Source organism: Colossoma macropomum, unplaced genomic scaffold (assembly GCF_904425465.1).
Source record: "Colossoma macropomum unplaced genomic scaffold, Colossoma_macropomum, whole genome shotgun sequence".
In the NCBI taxonomy this organism is placed as follows: Eukaryota; Metazoa; Chordata; class Actinopteri; order Characiformes; family Serrasalmidae; genus Colossoma; species Colossoma macropomum.
Window position 1 is genome coordinate 29,539,400 of NW_023494803.1, and position 21,772 is coordinate 29,561,171.

Consider the following 21,772-nt stretch of genomic DNA (forward strand, 5'->3'; position numbering starts at 1 on the left):
TACTACAGTCATTCATCCTTTTTGATTAACTTTTGGTCTAAAATAACATGACAAAGCTAAAAAAAATTCGTCAGCAGTGTGACCAATCAGAAAAAATTAGCAAGTACAGATGCTTTTATCAGTATAAAATAATGACAAACACAAAAAGGAATAAAATGTAAATGACTGAAATGTAACTGAGTTAACAGTAGATTCCTTTTATCACTTATATGCTTATGTAGAAGCAAAAGTGTTATCATGTAAAAATACTCAGAAAAACACAAATCCATAACATTTTTACTTGACTACACGAGTTACACCGCTATACATGCATCCCACAGAGTGTTCCTGATCTGCTCAACAGTCGAAAAGGTTTTCTTCTTAATCAAAATCATTCTGACATCCACTGCTGTGGCCCACTAGGCAGTTTTGTCACTACACCCTTTGAAAAAACTGTTCTTCAAGGATTCTTTAGTAAAGACAATGGTTCTATATATGGTTCTAGATCCATGAACACTCAAAGAACGATTTACATGTTTAAATTGATCTTTGCATTGTGATATGGTTCTTCAGACTGATGGAGAATGTGTTGTATATGGTTTTGAAAATGGTTCTATATAGATCATAATAGTAATGAAATCAAGCTTGTAACAATAGAATAACCTTTTTTTTGGGGTCTATACAGAACAATTTTCAAAAAGGTTCTATACAGAATCATATACAACACATTCTCAATCAATATGAAGAGCGATTTCACCATGCAAAGAATCATTTAAGCATGCAAATGGTTCTTTGAGTGTTCATGGCTCCGTATTGAACCGCTGTCTTTACTAAAGGACACTTAAAGAACCATATTTTTAAATAGTGTATGTTTACCAGTGTTATGTTTATTCTTGCATCGGTTTTACACCTCAGCCCTGTAAAATTCCTGGACACTCGGTCAATGGCTTGATTTGTGACTGAATTCAGGGGATGAGTAACTATGTTCATGGTGCAATCTAATGTAGGCAGATGTCGATTCAACCTACCCGTGTCAGTTCTGGTGCTGGAGTGCCTTAACATGTCGCCATGAAAGCACCTTTCCAAAACAACTGTCCCTAAATTGAGGCTCTCTTAAACCAATCAAAACCCTTTGTGTAGAAATTGTTTTACTGGAAAAAACAAAGCAGTCAAAATTCCATAAGAAATGCTAACATATGAAAATGCTTTGTTTCTGGGACATTTTGTGTCCAGGAATGGATTTCATTTTTTCCCTGGACAGACAACCAAAATCCAGGACAATCCAGGAAATTCCTGGATGGATGACAACCCTGTTTGTACATCCTTATATTAAAAGACAACAGCAAAAGACTCTAGCCATATCTACAGTCAAGCTATGATCTTTAGGTAGCTCTCATTTGCATGATCAACTGTCTGGTTATTTACTTTTGGTCCCATAAATGGTGGAATAATACATATGAAGAGCTGGAATTCCTATGTAGCTTTCCTGCTTTATCAATTATGTACACTGGTCTTATGTTAATAGTTTAATTTAAAATCCAGAGTCCTAAAGACAACACTACAAAAAACTGTGCCACTGTCCAGTTAAATATGGACTGCACTGTATAAACTTCAGCCTCAACCCTATTTTTTTCACTAAATAACGAGTGGCACATTGGAACATTCCTCTCTCTTCACAGTGGACGGATCCTAGAGTGCCCATGTGAGCACCAGACCTACTTTACATCTAATGTAGAGTCACACTGTATTGCCAAAGATCACACTGCACAGTGCTTGCACAACCATCCAATGTCTCTGGCTTCTGTGTTGCACAACAACTTCGTATTAATCCTTGATCCAAAACTTTGATATTCAGAGAATGTGGTACCCCAGTGAAAGCGGATAGCATTGTGCTACTTCCAATGAAACCTGGTGCTAATCACACAACTCCCAAAATCAGCTATTTAGTCCTTTCCAAAGGGACTGTGTAAAAGGCAAAGAGAATTCCACTGTGATATAAGCCTTGCATACCTTGTCAATCTTTTTTAGATTTGTGGAGGTCAAAACTGAAGGTTTATTGTTACGTCTCTAGTGAAAGAAATCTTTCAACACTTCACTGAACCCATATTCGGGGTGCTTGCAGTCAAATACTACTTTGATCTCGGTCAATCTGACACTTACGATTTTGCACATTGATCGACTTTAAAATGAGTATAAAATGATCACTGCCCTCAGATCACTACTGGAAAAACAGGGCTTTGTTATATTTAGCCATCATATTTCTAATAAATTAGAGTCTTTGGATATTTATCTTATTACAAGAGGCATCTCTATGGCCCATGTGCAATCATTGCATGTTTAATCAGACCTGCATTAATGGATTTACAAATTCTCTCTTCCTCCTCCACTGCAGACAGACAAGTGACGCCACCCACCCAGTCACATTTGATTCATCACTCCAGCCAAATAATGAAAGGGCCTTGAATGATCTTGCATCAGGCTTGCAAAGGGAGCATTGAAGAGCATTGAAAACCCCAGAATAACAGCTTTCAAAACCACATCCGCTCTTTCCAATATGCTCTAAGGCTAGAGGCGCGATTCCTTCCCCAGTAATGAGAGACTGACACAGTGTGAGTACATTTGAAAATAAAGTGGCAATTTCTAATAGTTTTAAGCCAGTTGTCCTCATCTTGCCAAACCTCATTACTGTGGCCCTAGGCTGAGTCCCTTCATAAAGCGAAAATGGAGACACTGCTGGCAGGACGAAAGTGCTTGAGCAGCAATATTCTTTTTGGGAAACGGAAAATAGTTTAGTTTTATCTTTTATGGACTCGGAATTACCTTTGAAGCCATGGATGTCAGTATTTAGCCCCCCCTTATCTCTAGGTAAAAAATGCAGAGCAGGCTCGGTTGAGCTCCATTTTGAATGAAGATGGCAAAAGTTAAAGATCTAAATGAGTTTGAAAGAGGGCCCATTATTGGGGCACAGATGTCAGGAGTTCCAGTCATAAAGACTTTTTAACTGACTAGTGTTTCAATAGGACTGAACACTGACTGAACAGTGACTAGTTTGATATCTGCATTTAGAGCTATGAGAAAGACATCAGTAAATAGGGTTGGAAGTTGTGGTGAGTGTGATGCTTATGTATTATTGTTATACGTAAAGAAAAAGAGTAACTGTTCTTCAGGTGACTGAAAATTTCAATGCAGGACATGTACAGACTGTGTCAGTACATAGTACAAATACACAGAGAGGATTTTGCAGGTTTTCAGTGCTTAAACCACACATTTGAAAGATCAGGGGTGTAAAAACCATGAGCATGAGCAAAATGATATCTTAGCAAATGAAAACATCTTAACTGTAGTCAATATCTCAATATTTCTCATCAGGTTTTTGTATGAATATTACAAGATTATTCATCCTGGTTCTATAAATTTTTTGCTTGGTCTAAGCAATGTTATCTATGGAAAGTGATTTGTTCCATTGGCAGATCATTTTACTTGTTAAGCAGAAAATTTTGCTTATTTCAAGAAATTATACATAAAACAAAATGGAGTATTTTTATGAGATCAAGTTACACAAAATTAAACAGTTTTTTTACACAAAATTAAACTGTTCTTTAGCATATTCCTATAACAATCTCATTAAAAGTAGTAGATATACTGACTAGATTGAAGATGTTTTCACTCTTTCACATATTTTTTGCGGTACAGATACGAAAAAAAGCGATATGGTCAGAAGAGTCGTCCTTCACTATATTCTCCACGAGTAAGCAAGTGCATGTGTTGCATACCCCAAGAGAACGGCACAGGCCTGAATGCTTGATCCTTACAGTGAGGGTCTAGTGGTTGTGTTATGGGGGGCATTTTGCTGGCACAGTTTGGGTCCATTTTTTCCCTTTAGAGGGAAAGGTTACTTCAAATCAATGCAATGTTCTGATTGACCACCTTTATCCTATGATGAAATATTTGTATCCAGATGAGTCTCTTCCAGGACTTTACCCCCAACACCAGGGCAGAAAGGGTTACTGACTGATTCAAAGAGTATGAAAAGGATATAAAACGCATCCTATGGCCTTTGCAGTCACCAGATTCTCCTATATATTTTGGATGAGCACATTATCCTTCTGTGTCTGTGTATCTGTGAGCATGTACAGACGGCTGTACATCCATATAGGTATTTGCCAACATACTTGTGCGTAATATGAACTTGTGCACTGGGAAGCAGTGTCCAAACCAGAATGTACAGAAAACAAAAAGGCAAGTCCTGCCTTTTCCCCCCATCTCTGTCCAAAAATGAACACTCACTACACTGCTTTATAATATGATGATATATTGTATAAGTGTAACACCACACCCCTCTGCTATTTGGTCCTCAAACTGCTAGATTTTGAGCTCTTATTCGAGTTGAGAACTGTTTGGGTTCGCCTTATCCCCAATGCTGCTGTGTAGCCAAGCAGCATTTGCTTGATGCGGTTCCTCAGATCCACACGATGCTCAGTTTAACTTCAGAAGCGAGCACATCATGACCCCTTTCACGCTTACCCATTAAGCCTTTCTCTCATCAAAACATCCCCTGAAGGAATATCTTGCAGAAAATGTGTTCCAACCCTCCAGCAGTTAAAGAGACTTTTCCTTTCATTTGTCAGCCATCTGTAGTTTCTATGTTAAAGGGAGTGACTAATACATTATCAGTAAGTTTAGTCAAGTTTTTTAAAGCAAGGAAAGCACTACAGAACCTGGATTCTTGGTTTAAGAGGTCTTAACCAACACAGATCATTTGCAGAACTTATCGTGGTCATGAAAAACACTGCGATCCCGAAGCTGATGGTTTATTGCGCTAACAACAAATACTCTCACAGCCATCGAGAATACAGTTTCCCTTGATCTCGACATTCCAATGAAAAGGTACAAGACTGTGTGTACAACCCTCAAAATGGCCTAATTTTGCAAAACAAAACAAAACATACTGCCAGACAGATATTATTTACAAAAGAAATGCTTGCTGATTTTACAAAATGAAAAAAATGTTGATTTTAAAAACAAATTGAGAACTCCATATGAGTGACTGGTCCTTGGGATCACAAGTGCCTGAACTTGAACTCCAAACTCACAAGCTTTGAGAAGTAGAGGCCAAATCACTGCTGCTGAAACTGATGGATTCAGACAGTAATGTGGTACACGGTGACATCCATGCTGTTTTTCAAAACTGGAAAAAACTTCAAGGTTTCAACTGGGTTTTGCTTATATTACAACCAGTGTAGAGCCAGACCAAGGCGTAGAGACATGGTCCCAAATACTTTGTAAAAAGTCACATTTAGAACTTCTCTGAACCCAGAGTTTCCTTCTCGAGCAGGAGGTCAGCAAACCGCTGCTGGAGCTCTTTTTCTCGTTCCTGCTGTCTCTGTACATCCTCTCTCAGGGCCTGGTTTAAAAAAAAAAAGAAAAAGTCAGTCTACAATTCCATGTGTTCTTAAGGCTATTTATATTATTTCTCAGTATCTATTTAGACATTTTAATGTGAACACATTTTATTGTTACTTAAACATCCTTATTATTCTAATTTCTATATTCTAACTCAAACTGGTTAAAATCTACTCTTGTGCTGTAAAGCTGATATACTACGCAGAGGAGTTGTTTTGCAAAAGCCAGCTGGTCTGTGCTTCACCTCCTGTCTGCGTGGGATGGCCATGTCCTCCTGCTTCTTCAGCTCCTGAAAGGTGTGTAACTCCATGTGGGCTTGCTCCACCTGGTCCCACAGGTCACTGTGCTGCTTCATCAGACCCATGGCCCGAGACTGGTACCCGCCCAGCAGGATCTTCATCTTCTTCTCCATCTTAGCTGCACGTTTGGCCTCTGTTGTCATGTGCCCTCTGTTAACCTGAATCAAAGCAAGTAACAGAGGGCTTTATTTGGTCTGCAGGTCAATAGTAGTCATGTACTTGTATTTATTATTTAAAATAAAAAAAAACCAAACACAACATGATAGTATTGTACAAATGTCAATATATTTAGATATTACTTACTATTAGATCCAGAATGAACCATTTTGTTTGAATGATTATTACTGAATTTTAAAGTTCTACGATGCTGCGTGAGCAGCCATTTTTAAGCGGTTCATTTTCACAATAATGTGATGTAAATGAAAGTCAAACTCTAAGACCAACATATTATGAAGCAAACAAAAACACTAAACATCCAATGTCAACACACCCTATATTAGCATGCGCAATTCCTTTGGTCTTTAACAAACCGTTACATGAATATAATAGATCTGTTTTTGTTCTAGAATTATTTCCTCCCCTCCTTTTGTTTTCCAGTAATCACTCGGCTGTAATTAGCCTGCAGAAAACTCCTGACTAGGCATCTCTGGGCAAAGTATACCACATGGACCAGCAAGGAGAAAAAGAAAAAGAAAAGGGAAAAAAAAATCCAACAGCAAAATCCAGCTAAAGCAGAAGTCTCACAGAACTTAACTCACACATTAACTCTTGCTTCACTCCTCAGGGAAAAGGGTGCAGAGGTCAGAACGGTTCGTGAAAACCCCAGTAACTTACTAAAAGAACTACAGAGTATAAAGTCATGATCATCCATCATATAAAACATTTTAGAATTCATTTTGACTTGAGTAAGGCATATGTAGTTTGGAATAAAAAAATATTTAAAGGTCCCATACTCAGCATTTGTACGTTATTTTCCCCCCTGAGGTCCACTTATTGTATTTGTTTTGGTTTATGTGCTAAAAAACCTCAAACTTCATTTTTCCGCAACCATTTTTAACCCTCTCTTCATCACTTACAATTAAACAGGCTGTTTGTTATTATACCTTTGCAACTGATCTGTAAATGAGCTCTGCTGTGATTGGCTGATTATCTGCAGCTTCATTCAAAAATCTGAGCTGAAACACTGTCACAACTTCAGGGTGAATGAGCAGGGCTAAACTGCTGTAGGTTGAATACGCTGATGTAGGTAAATGTGTTGGTTTTTGTGATTTCACAAATTCAAAATGGACCGTTTTTGCAGCTTAGTTTCCTTACATGGACGTCACAGGAGTGAACAGTATGTTGTGAAACTTTAACAGTGTTTACTACATCAAACTGAAAAAAGTGAGGAGTATTCAGTTATCCATGATGTGGGCCCTTTAAAATAATCTTTTTTTTTTCTTGTATAGTCTTGTAATTTTTAAATTAGTTTTTGATTGAATATGTGACATATAAACAGGGCTATATAGGAAAATATCGCACACAAAAGATGACAAAATTGTATTTACTGCAAGTTACAATCACTAAACTCAACCAGGTACATCACCTGTATCTAAACGTAGCAGATGAATGTTTGGTGTTTTAATGTATTACTTACAACACTACAAAACTTTTCTCTAGTTGGGATATTGGAGTTCTATCCGTTTCAAAACGTGGATATGTGCAACAATAGCATTCATTTTCTAATCTACAATCTGTAGATGTTACTTGGCTGGTGGATGCCAGTGAAAACCTATCAAAGGTACTGAACCTAGGCCAGAGTGTCTTATTATTCCCAGTGGTGCGGCTCAGGGCGGTGAAAGCTCCTGACCCTCTGGCTTTGTTTACTGTGTGGTTACACAGAAGGCTGAGGGTGTTCTGCTGTTTATGGATCGTGCCACAGATGACACCCTGAGACCCTCTGAACTGCACTGCTGCAAGTGGCTTCTGAGGCCTGTTAATAAATGTGGTATGCAGCTGCCACTAGCATAAATCCTGTTCATTCTGTGAATGAAAGGAGTGCAGCAGCCCTCGGCTCTCTGCACCCCTCCAGGAACACCCCCTCCCCCTCTCCTCGGAGCGTGCTGCTGTCTGAATGGGCTCCAAGTTTCCGCCCCATGTTCCCGGCCAAAAAATATGAAACAAATGTACCCTTTGTGAGACGGGGGCTGCCTTGATTAACTGAAACTTCACACATATGTCGGCCCTGAGACCCAGGGCAACTGAATATCTTTAAGTGCTTATAATTTTTGTCTGTATTAAAATAAGGAATGTCTCTGGAATGTAATTTTTAAATTTGATTTTAAACTCATGAAAATCAACTTGGTGGCCTAGCCTATGTTTCTCTTGGCCCTTGCAGCAATGAGGTATGAAGCTTAAAGCACGAAGTGTGTTTTTAAACGAGCTAATAATTGGCTTAACATATTAACCAGTTCTTATGTACGGTATTAAATGTACTATTCCACATTTACATGGGATCACCTAAGTTCCAAGTAATTCTTTGCAGTGATAAAACACCATACTTCAAGTAAGCAAAAGTTAAAGTGTTTCTACAGCAGTTCACAGTCATACATATTTATTGCTAAGCAGTGCCATCTTCACGTTACTTTAAACGTCAACATTAAGTAGTCAGTGCCACCTACTGGACTGATCTGGAACTGCACATGAAACATCACTATATTCTTCCTTTTACCTCCAGTTTCTTCTCCAGGGACTCAATCCTGTCCTTCTTGCTGGCCAGGTTGGCTCTGGTATAGCGGTTCTGCCCAGGCAGATACAGCACCTGGCTGTAGCACTCCTCCCAAACCTGGTTATAGGCTTCACTGGAAAGGTCACCATGGCCCATACCATGCTTCACCACGTCCATCTCCTGCTTCAGAATCTCCTTGGCCTGGCATTAATAGGAACAGTGATAATTTACCATATATTGAAAAAAGGTATCAAGGATTTCCTTCAGGTGAAGCAGATAAATAATCCAAACAGACTACATTAAGAAGGGGCAAGAGCTTTTTAGAACAATGAACAAGTAATATGCTGAATGTGATTCAAGACTACTTGTACTGATGATAAAGGAAGTGAAACCACGCGAGACTAACCTTCTTAAGGTCGTCCTCTGCGACTTTCTCGTATGGTGTTTTATCCAAGAAGGCAATGTGCTCAGCATTGTTGGAACTGGAGCCCACACCTTTGCCTTTCTTGGCAAGGGCTTCTGTGTTGAGGTGATGCAGACAATCATAGTGGATCATGGTGATCATTTCTTTCTTAATGAGCTCCTCTGCCTGCTGCAGCTCTGTGAGTGGGGGCTCCACATTCTGAGGTCTTAGAATTGTCTCATTTACCTGATCACAGAAACATGCACATCACGATTACAGCACACAACAGGGATTCAGTGAGTCATCGGCAGCTCTTAGAAAAGGTGAACTAAATAGAAAATGTAAAATACAAATGTATGAATACAATACTCAAGTTAAAGGTTTTTAGGGTAATTTTTAAGTTAAGGCTTTATTTGTTGAGAAATTTTAAATTTCTAGCATTTAGCAACGGTAAAAGGTGTCTGTGGCCCTTCACAGGAACAGACATATATATAATTTAAATATTATGAATCTGTGCTTGTTTCAGGAGTCTTGTGTGTGAAACAGTGGAAAGAGCTCACCTCTGAAGGTCTGGGTAAATTCCTCTGCACTGCTGTGTGTCTCTGCCTCAGCTCCTTCTCTCGCTCGGCCTCTCTGGCTACCTGCAATAACACACCACATTTCACATCCATTAACAAAATACTACTTAAGCATACAGAAGAGATCACAATGCCTTTAATGCCTGTCTTTGCCAAAGGGAGTTTGGTAATCTCAAATTACACTGTTCTGCTTCCACAGCATGATCACATTCTGCTGCTTTCTGATAGCCCGATCATCAACAGGCCAAGGTGAGCCTGGCTCAGCGAGGACCTTAAGCCTTATCCCTTTAGTTGCAACCCTGTTAATTTACAGTTTTTCAGCTGAATTCAAAATGTGCTGCTTACACTTCACTGCTTACATTTCTCCATTTTGTATCGTCAGCATCATCAACCCAAAACTTCTTATTTATTACTCTGTTGGTTATCTAGATTATCTAGTTATTGTTCTTTACAACACTGCATTCACTGCAACATTTGTTATGCTCCGAGACATTTTACAATTGACTTGCTGAAGACAGATCATGCAATGAACCTGAACAAAGAAAGCCCAAGCACTGGCATTGTTAAAGCAATTATCACTGGCATGCACCAGCTTCCATTTATGACTGAAAGGGCATTTGCATATTTCTAGTGTACATCTTTGGAAAAACAAAACTGTAAAGTCTAGGTCTCTAGTCATTTAATCAGCCTGAGTTACACAAAATTAGGGATAAATATTTTGAAGAGAACTTTGATCACTCACTTGTTTACGTAGTTCGATGTCAGCTGCGTCCTCCACAAAGCTCTCGTCCACCTCAGGCTCTTCCAGTTCCCTTTCAGCATTCTCAGGCAGCACAATCTCAAAGTCGTTCTTGGGCAGCGGCAGAGACATCAGACCCAGCCTCAGCTGCTCGCGAGACTCTCGTTGCTGCAATACACAGCATACATCAAGATGCTGCCGTAGGCAAACAACTACAGGGCCACTGCTAAGATATCATCATATGAAGGAGGAGAAGGTTTTGTGTGGTATAGGGCTGACCCAAACAGTATTTTACAGCCTTCGAATTGTCACTGATTTCTCACAATGAGTATTCAAACGCTCCTTAAAATTCCCTTTACAAACAATATTATTCTATGTTTCAGTTGTCTGTTTGACAAAAACAGATATGCTTCCATTTTAATTAATGTTTCAGTCCACACCAGCTATGCCAGATGCGCCTCTTACATCCGCCAAAGTTTTTTTCTGCACTTGTACAAATGAAGCTTAAACTCCACAGAGCTCCGGGCAAATCACACTCCCCACGGTGATGAAGCGGAGTCGGAGGCAGTGTGGATTAGACGCATGGCGGTACTCAGAAAAGGATCTGTGAAGTTTACATATTTGAGAAAATTCACCCAGCTTGTTGAGCCTCCATGGTATACCAGCTTCTTATGACACATTTTGCACTGAGGAATTTTTTTATTTTTTTTTTTAATTATCTTATAATTGAAAGTGTCTCCAATCGCACATCGTTAATTAAAGACTTCTTTGCTCTTTTAGCTTCAGTGGCCATGTGGATGTGAGGTGATGCAGTGATGTAAATACCTGGAAAGACTTTATGTTGTACTCAATCTAACTATAATTCATCATTTTCCACATATTAACAATGAGTATTCTATTTAAATGCCTTTTACGATGAAATTTATTTTAGACTATAATTTCTGTGGTCTAAAAAAAGCTTTCGAATACAAGCAGCAAATTACTACACAAGTATTTAAATTATTCAGGCCAGCCCTTGTATATTTATGTTCATGTTTTGTCACACACCAGGTGCTTGGCATAAGCTGGGTCTGCGTAGTCCACAACACCGTCCTCAGCGTTGATATTAAGTTTGTCACGCAGCGGCGTCCGGCCTGGGGTCACTCCCATTGAAGGCTTTGGGGTCATACCACTATGAGGCGTCAAACCTTCGGCACCATGACTTGGGGTTCTGCCAAATAAACAGATATCATTTCGACATTACCTTTTGCAGATTTGGCATTTATTCAGTCAACATTTTTAAATCTTACTGTTAACAATACATTTTTTACAAAGTATACTGCAATTTGGGAGACTACCTGAATGGTGTGGAGAGTACAGTATTGGGGGTCTGGACCACCTGCCTCTGTGGTGTAACCCCAGAAAAGTCACTCTCGTGCAGTGGTGTGTTCAGACCACCCTTCAGAGGGGTGTCCACATTAGTGAGTGCCATCAGATTCTGGGCTTCCTGGGGTGGAAAAAAGTGGCCAAATAAAGCACTGAGCGTAATATTCAAGCATGTGTCATGAAAATGTTATAATATACGGTTTTGATGAGGAAAAATTAGAAACCCTCAAAAATACCTGTAGAATCTTGTCCTGTGCTGCAGGAGTCTGTGGTGTGCGGAGGGCCATAGCATTATTGGTGACACTGTATTCAGAAAGAAGAGCACTGGAGGCTGAGTTTGTGATTCCAGACTCTTCAGCGGTTTGCCGCGCAATCTCACTGGCCTGGCCAAGTTTGACCACCTCCTCCAGTTCAGCATCGGATATCTGGGGGGGAGTGCATTTTACAATGACTTACAGTAAAATGCATCACAGAAAATTACATGACGGAGTATACCTTCCACAACAGCACGTTATCACAGTTTACCTGTGGTGCAGGCAAGACTAGCTTGCTCCTCTTCTTAGTGAACTCAGACACCCCACTGGTCTGCAAAATGGCAGAGGGAAGGTCTGACTCTTTCTTCTTCTTGATCTTCTGTCTGTCCTTTTTACGCTCCCTTTCCTCTTTCTCACTATAAAAATCCACAAAAGAACAATATTCAAAAAAGGGCAAAATGATATCTGTGCATGGGCAATTCAACTGGCAAACACCCTATCATTCAAAAGTTAGGGGGAAAATATGAACCTCAGTCACTCACTTTCTGAGCTCGCCATCAAGATGCTGCTGGCGAAGTCTTTTGAAGTCAGGCTCAAGAGGATCATATTGCTCCATAGACGTATCATAGAATCCCTGAGCAGGCTTCTTCTCGAAAGGAATCTCTGCATTGTAGTCTACACCTCTTTTCTTCTTTCTCTTCTTCTGAATATCGATGCCGGCAGCACGTAACTCTCTGCGCTTCTGCAGGGCTGCCAAACGCCTGAGAGAAGAAAAGATGATGAGCACTACAAGCCATGACGTTTTAGTCCACAATTCTGTGTGTTTTATTTTTACAATAAATGTGTCAGACCTCAAATCACCCCTTCTGTAATGAATATACTAATTTCTGTACAAAGACATGGCTAATCTTACCTGGCCTCCTCAAGCTGTTTCTCCCTGGCTTTCCGCTTGGCCTTTTTGCCCTGTGTGTTTGCTAAACGAGCTCTGGCTTCAGACAGCATCTCCAATTCATCTACAGAGGAACAAGACCACTTTGTTTATTTGACTATCACCAAATAAATCAATAGTACTTTACTGGAGTCTAAGAATTAGTTCTCTCAAACATCGACATGCTAACCTTCATCCATATCCACGGGATCTGGCCTGGCTGGCTTTGTCTCGGGGTTAGGATCGATCTCCCCTGGCTTGAGTTTGCGAGGGTCATCTGCTGTGTCTTCTTCATTGTCTCTTTGAGCAGCTTTGTCTCTGTAGCAGAAAAAGTGTAGTGGTTAGATCTACTGGCCACACTTATAACACATATGAATAACCTGGACAAGCACTTACAGAAGAAATTCATAGTGCTCCAGACACTGTGCAGCTGTTCTGCCAATGATGGGGGCAATTGTTCTCCACTGGGTGGGCATAAGCTTGGCCAGATGCAGCAGCTTTTCTTCTTCTTCACGAGACCATTCTGTTTTCTTAATGCTGGGATCCAGCCACTCATACCTAGATGGGTTGAAACAATCCAGAATTGATATCTGACACATTTGAAAAGCAAATAAACAATGATATAGGAATTCTAAAATAAAGTCAACTAGGCATATACCCTTTCAGCAGATGATTAGAATTGCCTACTGCACCGGAGCAGTACATATGACATACATGATAACTGCATTAGAGTCACAAAAAACTTACCATCTAGCTTTACACTGTTTGGCTGACTTTCTGTGCAGCAGAGAGGCAATGCGGGACCATTGATTTTTGCCATATTTCATTACAGCTGCTTTGAGGATCTCATCCTACAGAGACAAAAAACACAGCTGATTAAGATGAAAACAGAAACAACTACAAAACAAGACAGGTTCATAATCGTTAATAACTCGTGCTTTTAAGGAGATCAAGGGTTCCCAAGTCCTGAGGACCCCTTACTCTGTACACTTATGTATTATGTGTACTCCAATACGCTGGAGCTTGACCACATAAGGAACTAGTTTCATTAGTTAATTTAATCAGGTGTGCAGAAATGTGCATGGTCAGTAGGAATGGGAACCCCTGGGTCAGACGGTGTTCAGACTAGACTAGAAAAACGCAAGCATGTGTGTGTTTTGGCAAATAATGCTTTACGTCTGTCCATCCAGGTAAGCTGCAGGTCCACTTTAATATTCCCCAAGTCCAGTACTGTAAATTAACGTGCGCTGCAGAGTTTAGGGTTTTCCTTGATTTGGGTCCCATCATTATTTAATGATCAAGTCTTTTTGGAGATGAAGCAGGACCGTTAGAGCAGAAAAACACAAAACTGTGCTGGGCGGATGAACTACAGGACTGGAGGTGAGAAACACCAGAGTAGATCCATAAGTTGATCCGAGGGGCATGAACTACAGCCACAACCGACACTGCGGCCAATAAGCTAAGCTAGCTAACCTAACGTTACACAGCTAACGTTTGCTGGCTAGCTAACTACATCACTAAGCTAGCTAGCGCCACACATAAAGCTATATCTAACTATCTGTAAGAAATTGTGACTAACGTGTTAATAAATTTAAGCTCTCTCTACACCATTTAATAAACACTGCACTCTTATTTTAGCTGACAGCCCATCGCTAACTTGCTGTTAGCGCTGCTTGTTTGCTAAGCTAGCTAGCTACTACCGTCCAAAAACTACGAAACTTAAGTCAGCTTCTTATTCGAATTTCCCCGTTCCACCTTAAAAGGTGCAGCAGTTACATTTTGGCCTTGGTCGCCAGAATGAAACTGCTGCACCTTTTAAGGTGGAACGGGGAAATATGAACACGTTAGCTGGCGAATTGGAAGCCAACTTCAGCCTCGTCCAAAAACTCACCTCAGTGTTGCGCCAGACGCCACCTTTAATCATAATCCGCGGCATCTTGACGGCTTAGTCCTTACACTCGTCCCAAAACAATAAACAAACCTGCAAGGACGAAACTCTAAGATCTTCTAAAATACACCGTTTAACTGTGGCGCTGCTTAAAACCGAGAGCGGGCTAAAACATGGCCCTACTAACGCAGTACTGGAGCATTGCAAATGGCGTCCTCTCAACGGGTTGCCAGATCTCTTCCAGTAACTCCTCGGCAGTAGAACATAAAATTAGATTAGATGACGTTAGAGTCATTTTTAATTTTTTTGATCCAAAAGTGATAGAAAATAAGAAACATTTGTGTGGGACATTCTGTCATAATGTCAAATTAGCAGGTTTAATGGAGGTCTGATTACATGCCTAGAACACAATAATGCGCAGTTGCGTAATTATAGAATAATACTAGTATTATTAATAACTAACACTTATCATAATATTATTTTGAATTATAACTATATTATTAGTGTTAATAATATTATTATATTTAGCATTCTTTATCAGAGTACTACGCCACAGTGCCACTCTTTCTAGACCAATAATGCCAAAAAAAAATAATAATAATAATTAAATTGATTCCGTTTCAATCAGATGAACAGCCCATAAAGCTATTATTAGGTGCTCCTGTTTTACCTTAAGTTACCACACACGAGACCTGCATCCGAATAGGTAAACTAAACTTTCTATCTGCGGGCATTGGTTTTGCTTGATTTTGGTAGCATGTGGATCCACATGCTGTAGTCACCTCTGCCAGTATAATTAGTGAAATTACTGACTACAGACCAGGCCAAACCAAGGCGAACAGCAAAAGTTTGATTCAATTATTAGAACACAGCTGAGGATTTTCACTATTATTTGGCAACACAATTCCTCGCTATGTCAACTGAATTGGCGAACAACGCGCCAGAGCTTCATACTGCCATCTAGTGAACTGAATTGCTGACTTTGGACTTCAAGTTGGATTGGAGTCTGTAGTGTCAACTGAACGGTGTTTCAGTCTCTCTCATCAGGGGATAAATGCCGTCATACTGACATGATGATAAGTCTAGAAGATCATTTATTAAACTGCCTTCAAGGCAATGCTATAGTTTGCTTACGAGAAGCTGTTTAAAGTTAATTTATATCAAACTCAAAGGTTATCTGACTGGCTCATAAATTGATTTATGCCTTCTGAATAATTTCTTAACCAAATGAGATTTTTTAAATTGACCCCATTGTTTACAGCCAATGAATAGATAAATAAACCATTTGGTTTCAATTTTTTATTAGCGTCATTGCTCTTGCATAGAAAACGCTATTAATGAGTTTGAGTCAGCAACCGCTTCTCCGACTCCCTCTGTAAAAATGAGTTTTGAATTAAGTTTAAGATGCTTTAATAAAACCTTTAGGATTTGCTCATTAGATGTGATGTACTAAGCCTTATATTTCCAGAAATAAAAAGTGAATTACTCTTTTCTTATCTTTCTTAAATACTCTGCTACACTCTTCAGGGGTTCTTTAGTAAAGACAGTGGTTCTATATAGAAATATGAACACTCACAGAACCATTTGCATGCTTTGCATGGTGAAATTGTTGTTCAGATTGATAGAAAAAGTGCTGTATATGGTTCTAAATAGAACCTTGTTGAAAATGGTTCAATATAGCACCAAAAAGGGTTCTGCTATTGTTACAAGCTTGACATCGTAACAATAGTTCAAGTATTTGTCAATACTTAATACCTGAATAAATACTTGAACAAGTAGTTTTCAGCAGCCAACAAGTGCTCAGCATAATGTGGAACTTCTTTAATTGCTCATAGTGGTGGTGATAGAAACCAGACTTCTACCTCACAGGAAGTTATTACATAAAATGGTCATGATTACACTGCCCAATGCCTGATAGTTTTGCAATAAATTGTTGATGTAAAACATATTTTTTTAAAAACGATTCATGGCAGAGAGGCACATGTAAGTCAGAGTAGTCCCCAAAGACATTTTACCACTATTTTACCATCATTAACATCACATAGAAAAGGTCAAAAGACACACAGAGGTTTACTGGAGTTCTGCATAGTAAATGAAATAGTTATATTTGTGTTGTAAACATCACAAGCCTTGGTCCCTATCACCACCAACTGCGTTAAGTCAAAGGTGGGCTGCTTTGAAGAATCTAAAACATAAGATAGTTTTGACTTTTTTAGATCAGTATATGTGTTATTTCCTAGGTAGGATGTCTTCACTATTACTTTAAGTGTGGAAAGTAAAGAAAAACTCTTCATGAGGGTGTCCAAACCTTTTGTTAGCATAGACCTTCAGAAATAAAGGTATGAAAGTGTCACTGTGGCAGTACCCCTCTTGTCACTGGGGTGGTACCCCTTAAGGGTAAATCTTAGTACCTTTTGTCCAGAAAAATAATTGTACCATAATCCATTGAAATTATATATTCTTGTATTGACTGCAAAAACTTATTTAAGATACACAATTGGACCTTAAAGCTACTGTTGTACCTTTGAGGGTATATTTACATTGTTTGTGCCTTGATGAATGAAAAATGTGTCTGCACAGTACCTCTATTTCTAAGATTGTACTCGTAAATCTGAAGTCAAAAAGAGAATATATTGACTTTTCAAGGCTTCTAGTAGTAGAATCTACTTCACTATCAGGACCAAAAATGTTCAGATTCCAGTGCTCTGAAAATTCAACTTCTTCACTTTAATAATAGTGACTTACAATTAGAAGTTTAGCAAAATCGGGAAAGTCGATGTTCATGATATTCTAGTTGCAGGCGTATTAGCTTTTGTGTATCCTATAGGTGCCAGCTTCCTCAGATGTGAAACAGAAGTATTCCGCCTAGACAAAGAAGCAAGAAAACTGCATCATGCATACGGTGCCCATCAAAAGTTTGAGGACAACTTTCCTGTTTTAATTTTAATTTTGTTTGTTACTTTTCAGTAAGAAAAAGGAAAAAGTGTCTAGAGGTTTCATTTATATAGAACAGGTTTTCTGGTGCTTTAGGTATATTTTGCAACACTGAGCTTCATGTTTATGCAACTGACTTCCTTGGTTTGAAGAGCAGATTTTGCCTATATAATGATTTGACAGTTTACTTTTCCAATCTATTGTTAAAATCTTGAAACTCTTTCAGTGCAAAAAAGGTTTGAGCGCTGATGAGTGCTGACATCACAACAAGGGAAGAAAATGCTTGGGGTTTGGCATTGTTCCCAAGGTAGGACTGTCCAAATAGTGTCAGGAATGTTTACATGTTTAACCCTTTAAAATCCCAGGCTTATTACATACTAAGTCTTATTATTCAGTAACTACAGGGACTTCAGTGCAAACTGGTTGAGCTATTCTTAGGTTATAAAAGTGTCTAATAAAACTTTGGGCCTGCTGGTGGGCCCTGGCCCTTTAAGGGGTCAAATGATATTTGTCAAAATAAACTTGCTTAGTATTTAATATATTATAACATATGAAAAACAGCAAAGTCTGGAAAGTGCTATAATGAACCTCTGAGAATGTCTAAAGGACTATCTGCATTGTGAAAGCCCACCTGCCTGTGGCAGAACACAGCTGCCAGGCCAGTCTGGCACTTTGTAGAGGAGTTTCAGCTTGAGCCAGGTCATCATCACAGGCTGCTGGTTGGACAGGAGAAGCCTGTTGGCAGGAATACAATCTAGACCACCTCATCTCCAGGTTCAGGGGTGCATCTGTCTCTCACGGAATCCAGCAATTTCAGCAGAATTGCAAAGAAGGGAAATTGCCTTTCACATTCAGAGGCACCTTCCATCAGCATAACCCTCCAGGTAATGATGTGCACAGTGGAATATTTAATTTCAGATGTGCAGATCAGATTACTATTCTACTATTACAACAGAATGGAGACGCTGTGTGTTAGTACATCTGCAAGCCCATTTGCGGCTATAGCTAACATGGTAATTGGTTTTCAATAAACGCAGTCAGGAAAAAAACAGGATGCAATTTCACAATTATTCTACAGTGCTGTAAACATAACACAAGATTGGCAATAATCATCAGATAGTTATTCAAAGAATGAGTCTGTGTAAATGATTATTTTGCTATTTGGCTTTTAATAGACACAGCAGGCTGAGATATTCGATGATGAGAAAAAGCCTGTTCTACTGTGCAGTAGGAAGCTTCTTCTGCAGGCTCTTTAGGAACTGCAGCAACCAGGGGCTTTACAACTGGGGGAATAGTGGAACTGACTACCCAGGGCTCTTAAGTGAAGGATCCTGGACCGAAGAGTTTGCAGTTGTGTACAATGTAAAGTACTATGTAATAAGTAGCCTAACAAAATGACCACTGCTAATAAACAGGTTGAGACAGGTTGAGAGTTTTCCATGTGTGTGTGAGTGTGAGTGTGTGTGTGTGTGTGTGTGTGTGTGTGAGTGTGTGTGTATGTATGTATGTGCCAGGATGTTTGCAGTGAAAGTCAGCTATTGTAGTGCAGTAATTTGGTAACTATATGAAACTACCACAATTTAGAATGAGGAGCTGGACTGTGAATCTACAGCTGTACGCAAAAATTTTAAAACCCCTGGACAAAGTACATGTGTTGTTGATTTTCTAAGTAAAAAAAAAGTAAAATTTTCAAAGTAATATATATATATATATATATATATATATGTATGTATATATATATATATATATATATATATATATGTATATATATATATATATATATATATATATATATATATGTATATATATATATACAGAGAACAACCTTAAATCTGGCATTTTCCTGCAAATTTTGTTGCACAGTTTCTGTATTTTTGCTGAGTTTAACATATCAGAAAAAAAACATAAAATACAAAATGTGCCATAACTTTTGCACAGGCTACATTTTAAGTTTTATTTTTTTCACAATATGTTAAATTCAGCAAATAATCAGTACTTGTTCATTAAAACGTATAGGAGTGTGTTCTCTGAAGAGGATGTGTTCACTTATTTTCACTTAGAAAATCAACAAAATGGAATTTGACAAGGGTGCATATACTTTTGAATACAACTTAACATAGAGGCCTTTGACAGTGAAAGAGGTTATTGTTTGACAATAACATTATAAAACTTTAAATTCATTCATCACAGTGTTTCCCACACGCTGTGCTTGGGTGGCCCCACCAAGTATATTAATGGCTGTCAAAAAGTATATTTTGTTCCATTTTAACAAATTCAAAACAAAATCTTTTCCGTTTGCTTATTGGATGCCTTAGTCGAATACCTGATTAAGTAATCTAATGCTAGGCTAAGCTATGAGCTTGGTCTCTCCATATTTTAAAAGCTTCCCTGTTTTAGACCTGTGGAAAACAATGCATTGTATCTGTAAAGTAATTGTAAACACCTTTAATTGAATAGTTTGTGTGTGTGTGTGTGTGTGTGTATATGTGTGTGTGTGTGTGTGTGTGTGTGTGTGTGTGTGTGTGTGATTATCGAACGCAGTCTTTCTCACCTGCGCTGCAGTTTTGTTTTTTCCTGCAACGGAATCCCATCATTAGCTAATGATTAAGCCCTTCTGGAGCTAAATCAGATAATCAGATGTGTTAGAGCAGAAAAACCACCAAACTGTGTAGCACAGGTGGACTGAAGGAAGGAGTTTGGGAAACACTGGGCTAGGATATCTAAAAATACTGTATAATGCACTGCTATTTACAAAAGATATGCTTTAACTTAGATCCATTTTGATGTGTGGGACCGAACAGCGTGGGTAGCCGGGATGGGAGATTAAATAGGGAAGATGGGATTTAGAGGTTTAGGACATAATCAGCTTATAGTCATATTGTGACATTGTGTTTCCCTGGCTGAAACAGGTTTAACCCATTAAACCCGATCAGCTTTACAAGCTCAATGAGAAACATAACGACCTAAGAGGACAAATAAATCCACAGCATGGGGCATAATCAAATTTACACGCCAAGAGCAAAGTCATATTAAACATCATTCAATTTATCACCATTTCAAGTCTTCCAGCATCAGAAGGCATTAGATATGAGAAACAAATCAATCTTCATATAGCCACTGTTGGTGAATTTATGCAAGCATGCAGCTTCAACAAGACAGACAAGAAAAGAGCAAAGTTATTTTGATCCCCATTAGCTACTGTAACAAGAAAAGACGTGCTTGTTTTACTTATTGATTGATGTGTCCAAGGTCCTCTGCAGATCACTCTGGGTGAAGATTGTGATGGATTTACAGCTTTAACTTTCAACTATGTGACTCAGCTCACAACTGGAAATGGCAAACTGGAACTAGATCTCACATCTTCAGATGCTTCAGTGATGCCTTTTCCTGTCTGTTAGCAGAAGATACTTTAAGCCCACACTGTAATAATAAATATTAACATTTTAAGGCAGAAGCTTATTTCTTTCTCTAGAGGCTTAATGGTGACTTAATTCAATCTCTAAATGATGTCAGAGCATTTACTTATTTTAACCTTTTTTGGAGGTCCTTCAGTTTTTGCACTATGCATTTTATTTTTCTTCGAAGTATTGATGGAGTATATTTTGATTGAAATTAGATGACTGGATATTTATCATTATTAACATTTACAAAACTGCTGTTTATTTATTGTGGCAGCACATAATTATTTGAAATCAAGAATGTCCCAGTTAATCTGATTACAGAGTTACAGGGAAAATATTTTATTTTGTTAATTGAAAATATCAATTTCCATTTTGCTAGTGGATTGGTCTCTAGGGGGCCTGCAGAGAGAGGCTACATAACAAAGCTGAAAATTAGTTTTTGCCTTGAACTGTAGGCTTTTGGGACTTAAGCTTAAGTTTTAATGCCACATCCAAATGATTTTTAATCTTAGGTTTACTAAAACAATGCGCTGTCGTTTACCAATATTGTCACCAAATTGACACCTCAGCACCTGCAGTGTACATCAGGCCTCTTCACCGAGACCCCCTACCCTAAACATAAAGGCAGTGAAGAGAGATATTACGTAGACATGGACATACATGCTTTTTTTCACGAAAGCAGATTAAAAGGAGGCTGGAGTTGTAGAAGATCCTTTACATATTTCACAGTAGAGAAGGACAAGCCAGAACTGTCACTATAATTTATTGGTGAAATATTCAACTGTTAGCCAGCTAGGTAGCATTTATTTGCTAGTTAAAGTACTTTAATGTTAAGCTTAATCTTAGATATTCCTCCTTATTTCACCCTTAGTGGTACTAACCATTAGCTGCTTA

At 38.8% G+C, this 21,772-nt stretch overlaps 1 protein-coding gene across 1 annotated transcript; it reads right to left on the minus strand.

Moving 5' to 3' along the window:
* Positions 1-4,774: 4,774 nt before the first annotated feature.
* cdc5l (CDC5 cell division cycle 5-like (S. pombe)) lies at positions 4,775-14,749 on the minus strand. Its single transcript, XM_036593548.1, has 16 exons — positions 14,547-14,749; positions 13,403-13,506; positions 13,052-13,213; positions 12,846-12,973; positions 12,641-12,740; positions 12,270-12,488; positions 11,999-12,143; positions 11,710-11,898; positions 11,446-11,594; positions 11,156-11,318; positions 10,112-10,276; positions 9,352-9,432; positions 8,795-9,037; positions 8,392-8,589; positions 5,627-5,839; positions 4,775-5,383 (listed from the first exon to the last, which is right to left on the minus strand). Exons 1-16 carry the CDS (start codon positions 14,589-14,591, stop codon positions 5,276-5,278), a joined length of 2,412 nt encoding a protein of 803 aa, XP_036449441.1. The 5' UTR covers positions 14,592-14,749; the 3' UTR covers positions 4,775-5,275.
* Between the last annotated feature and the right edge of the window lie 7,023 nt (positions 14,750-21,772).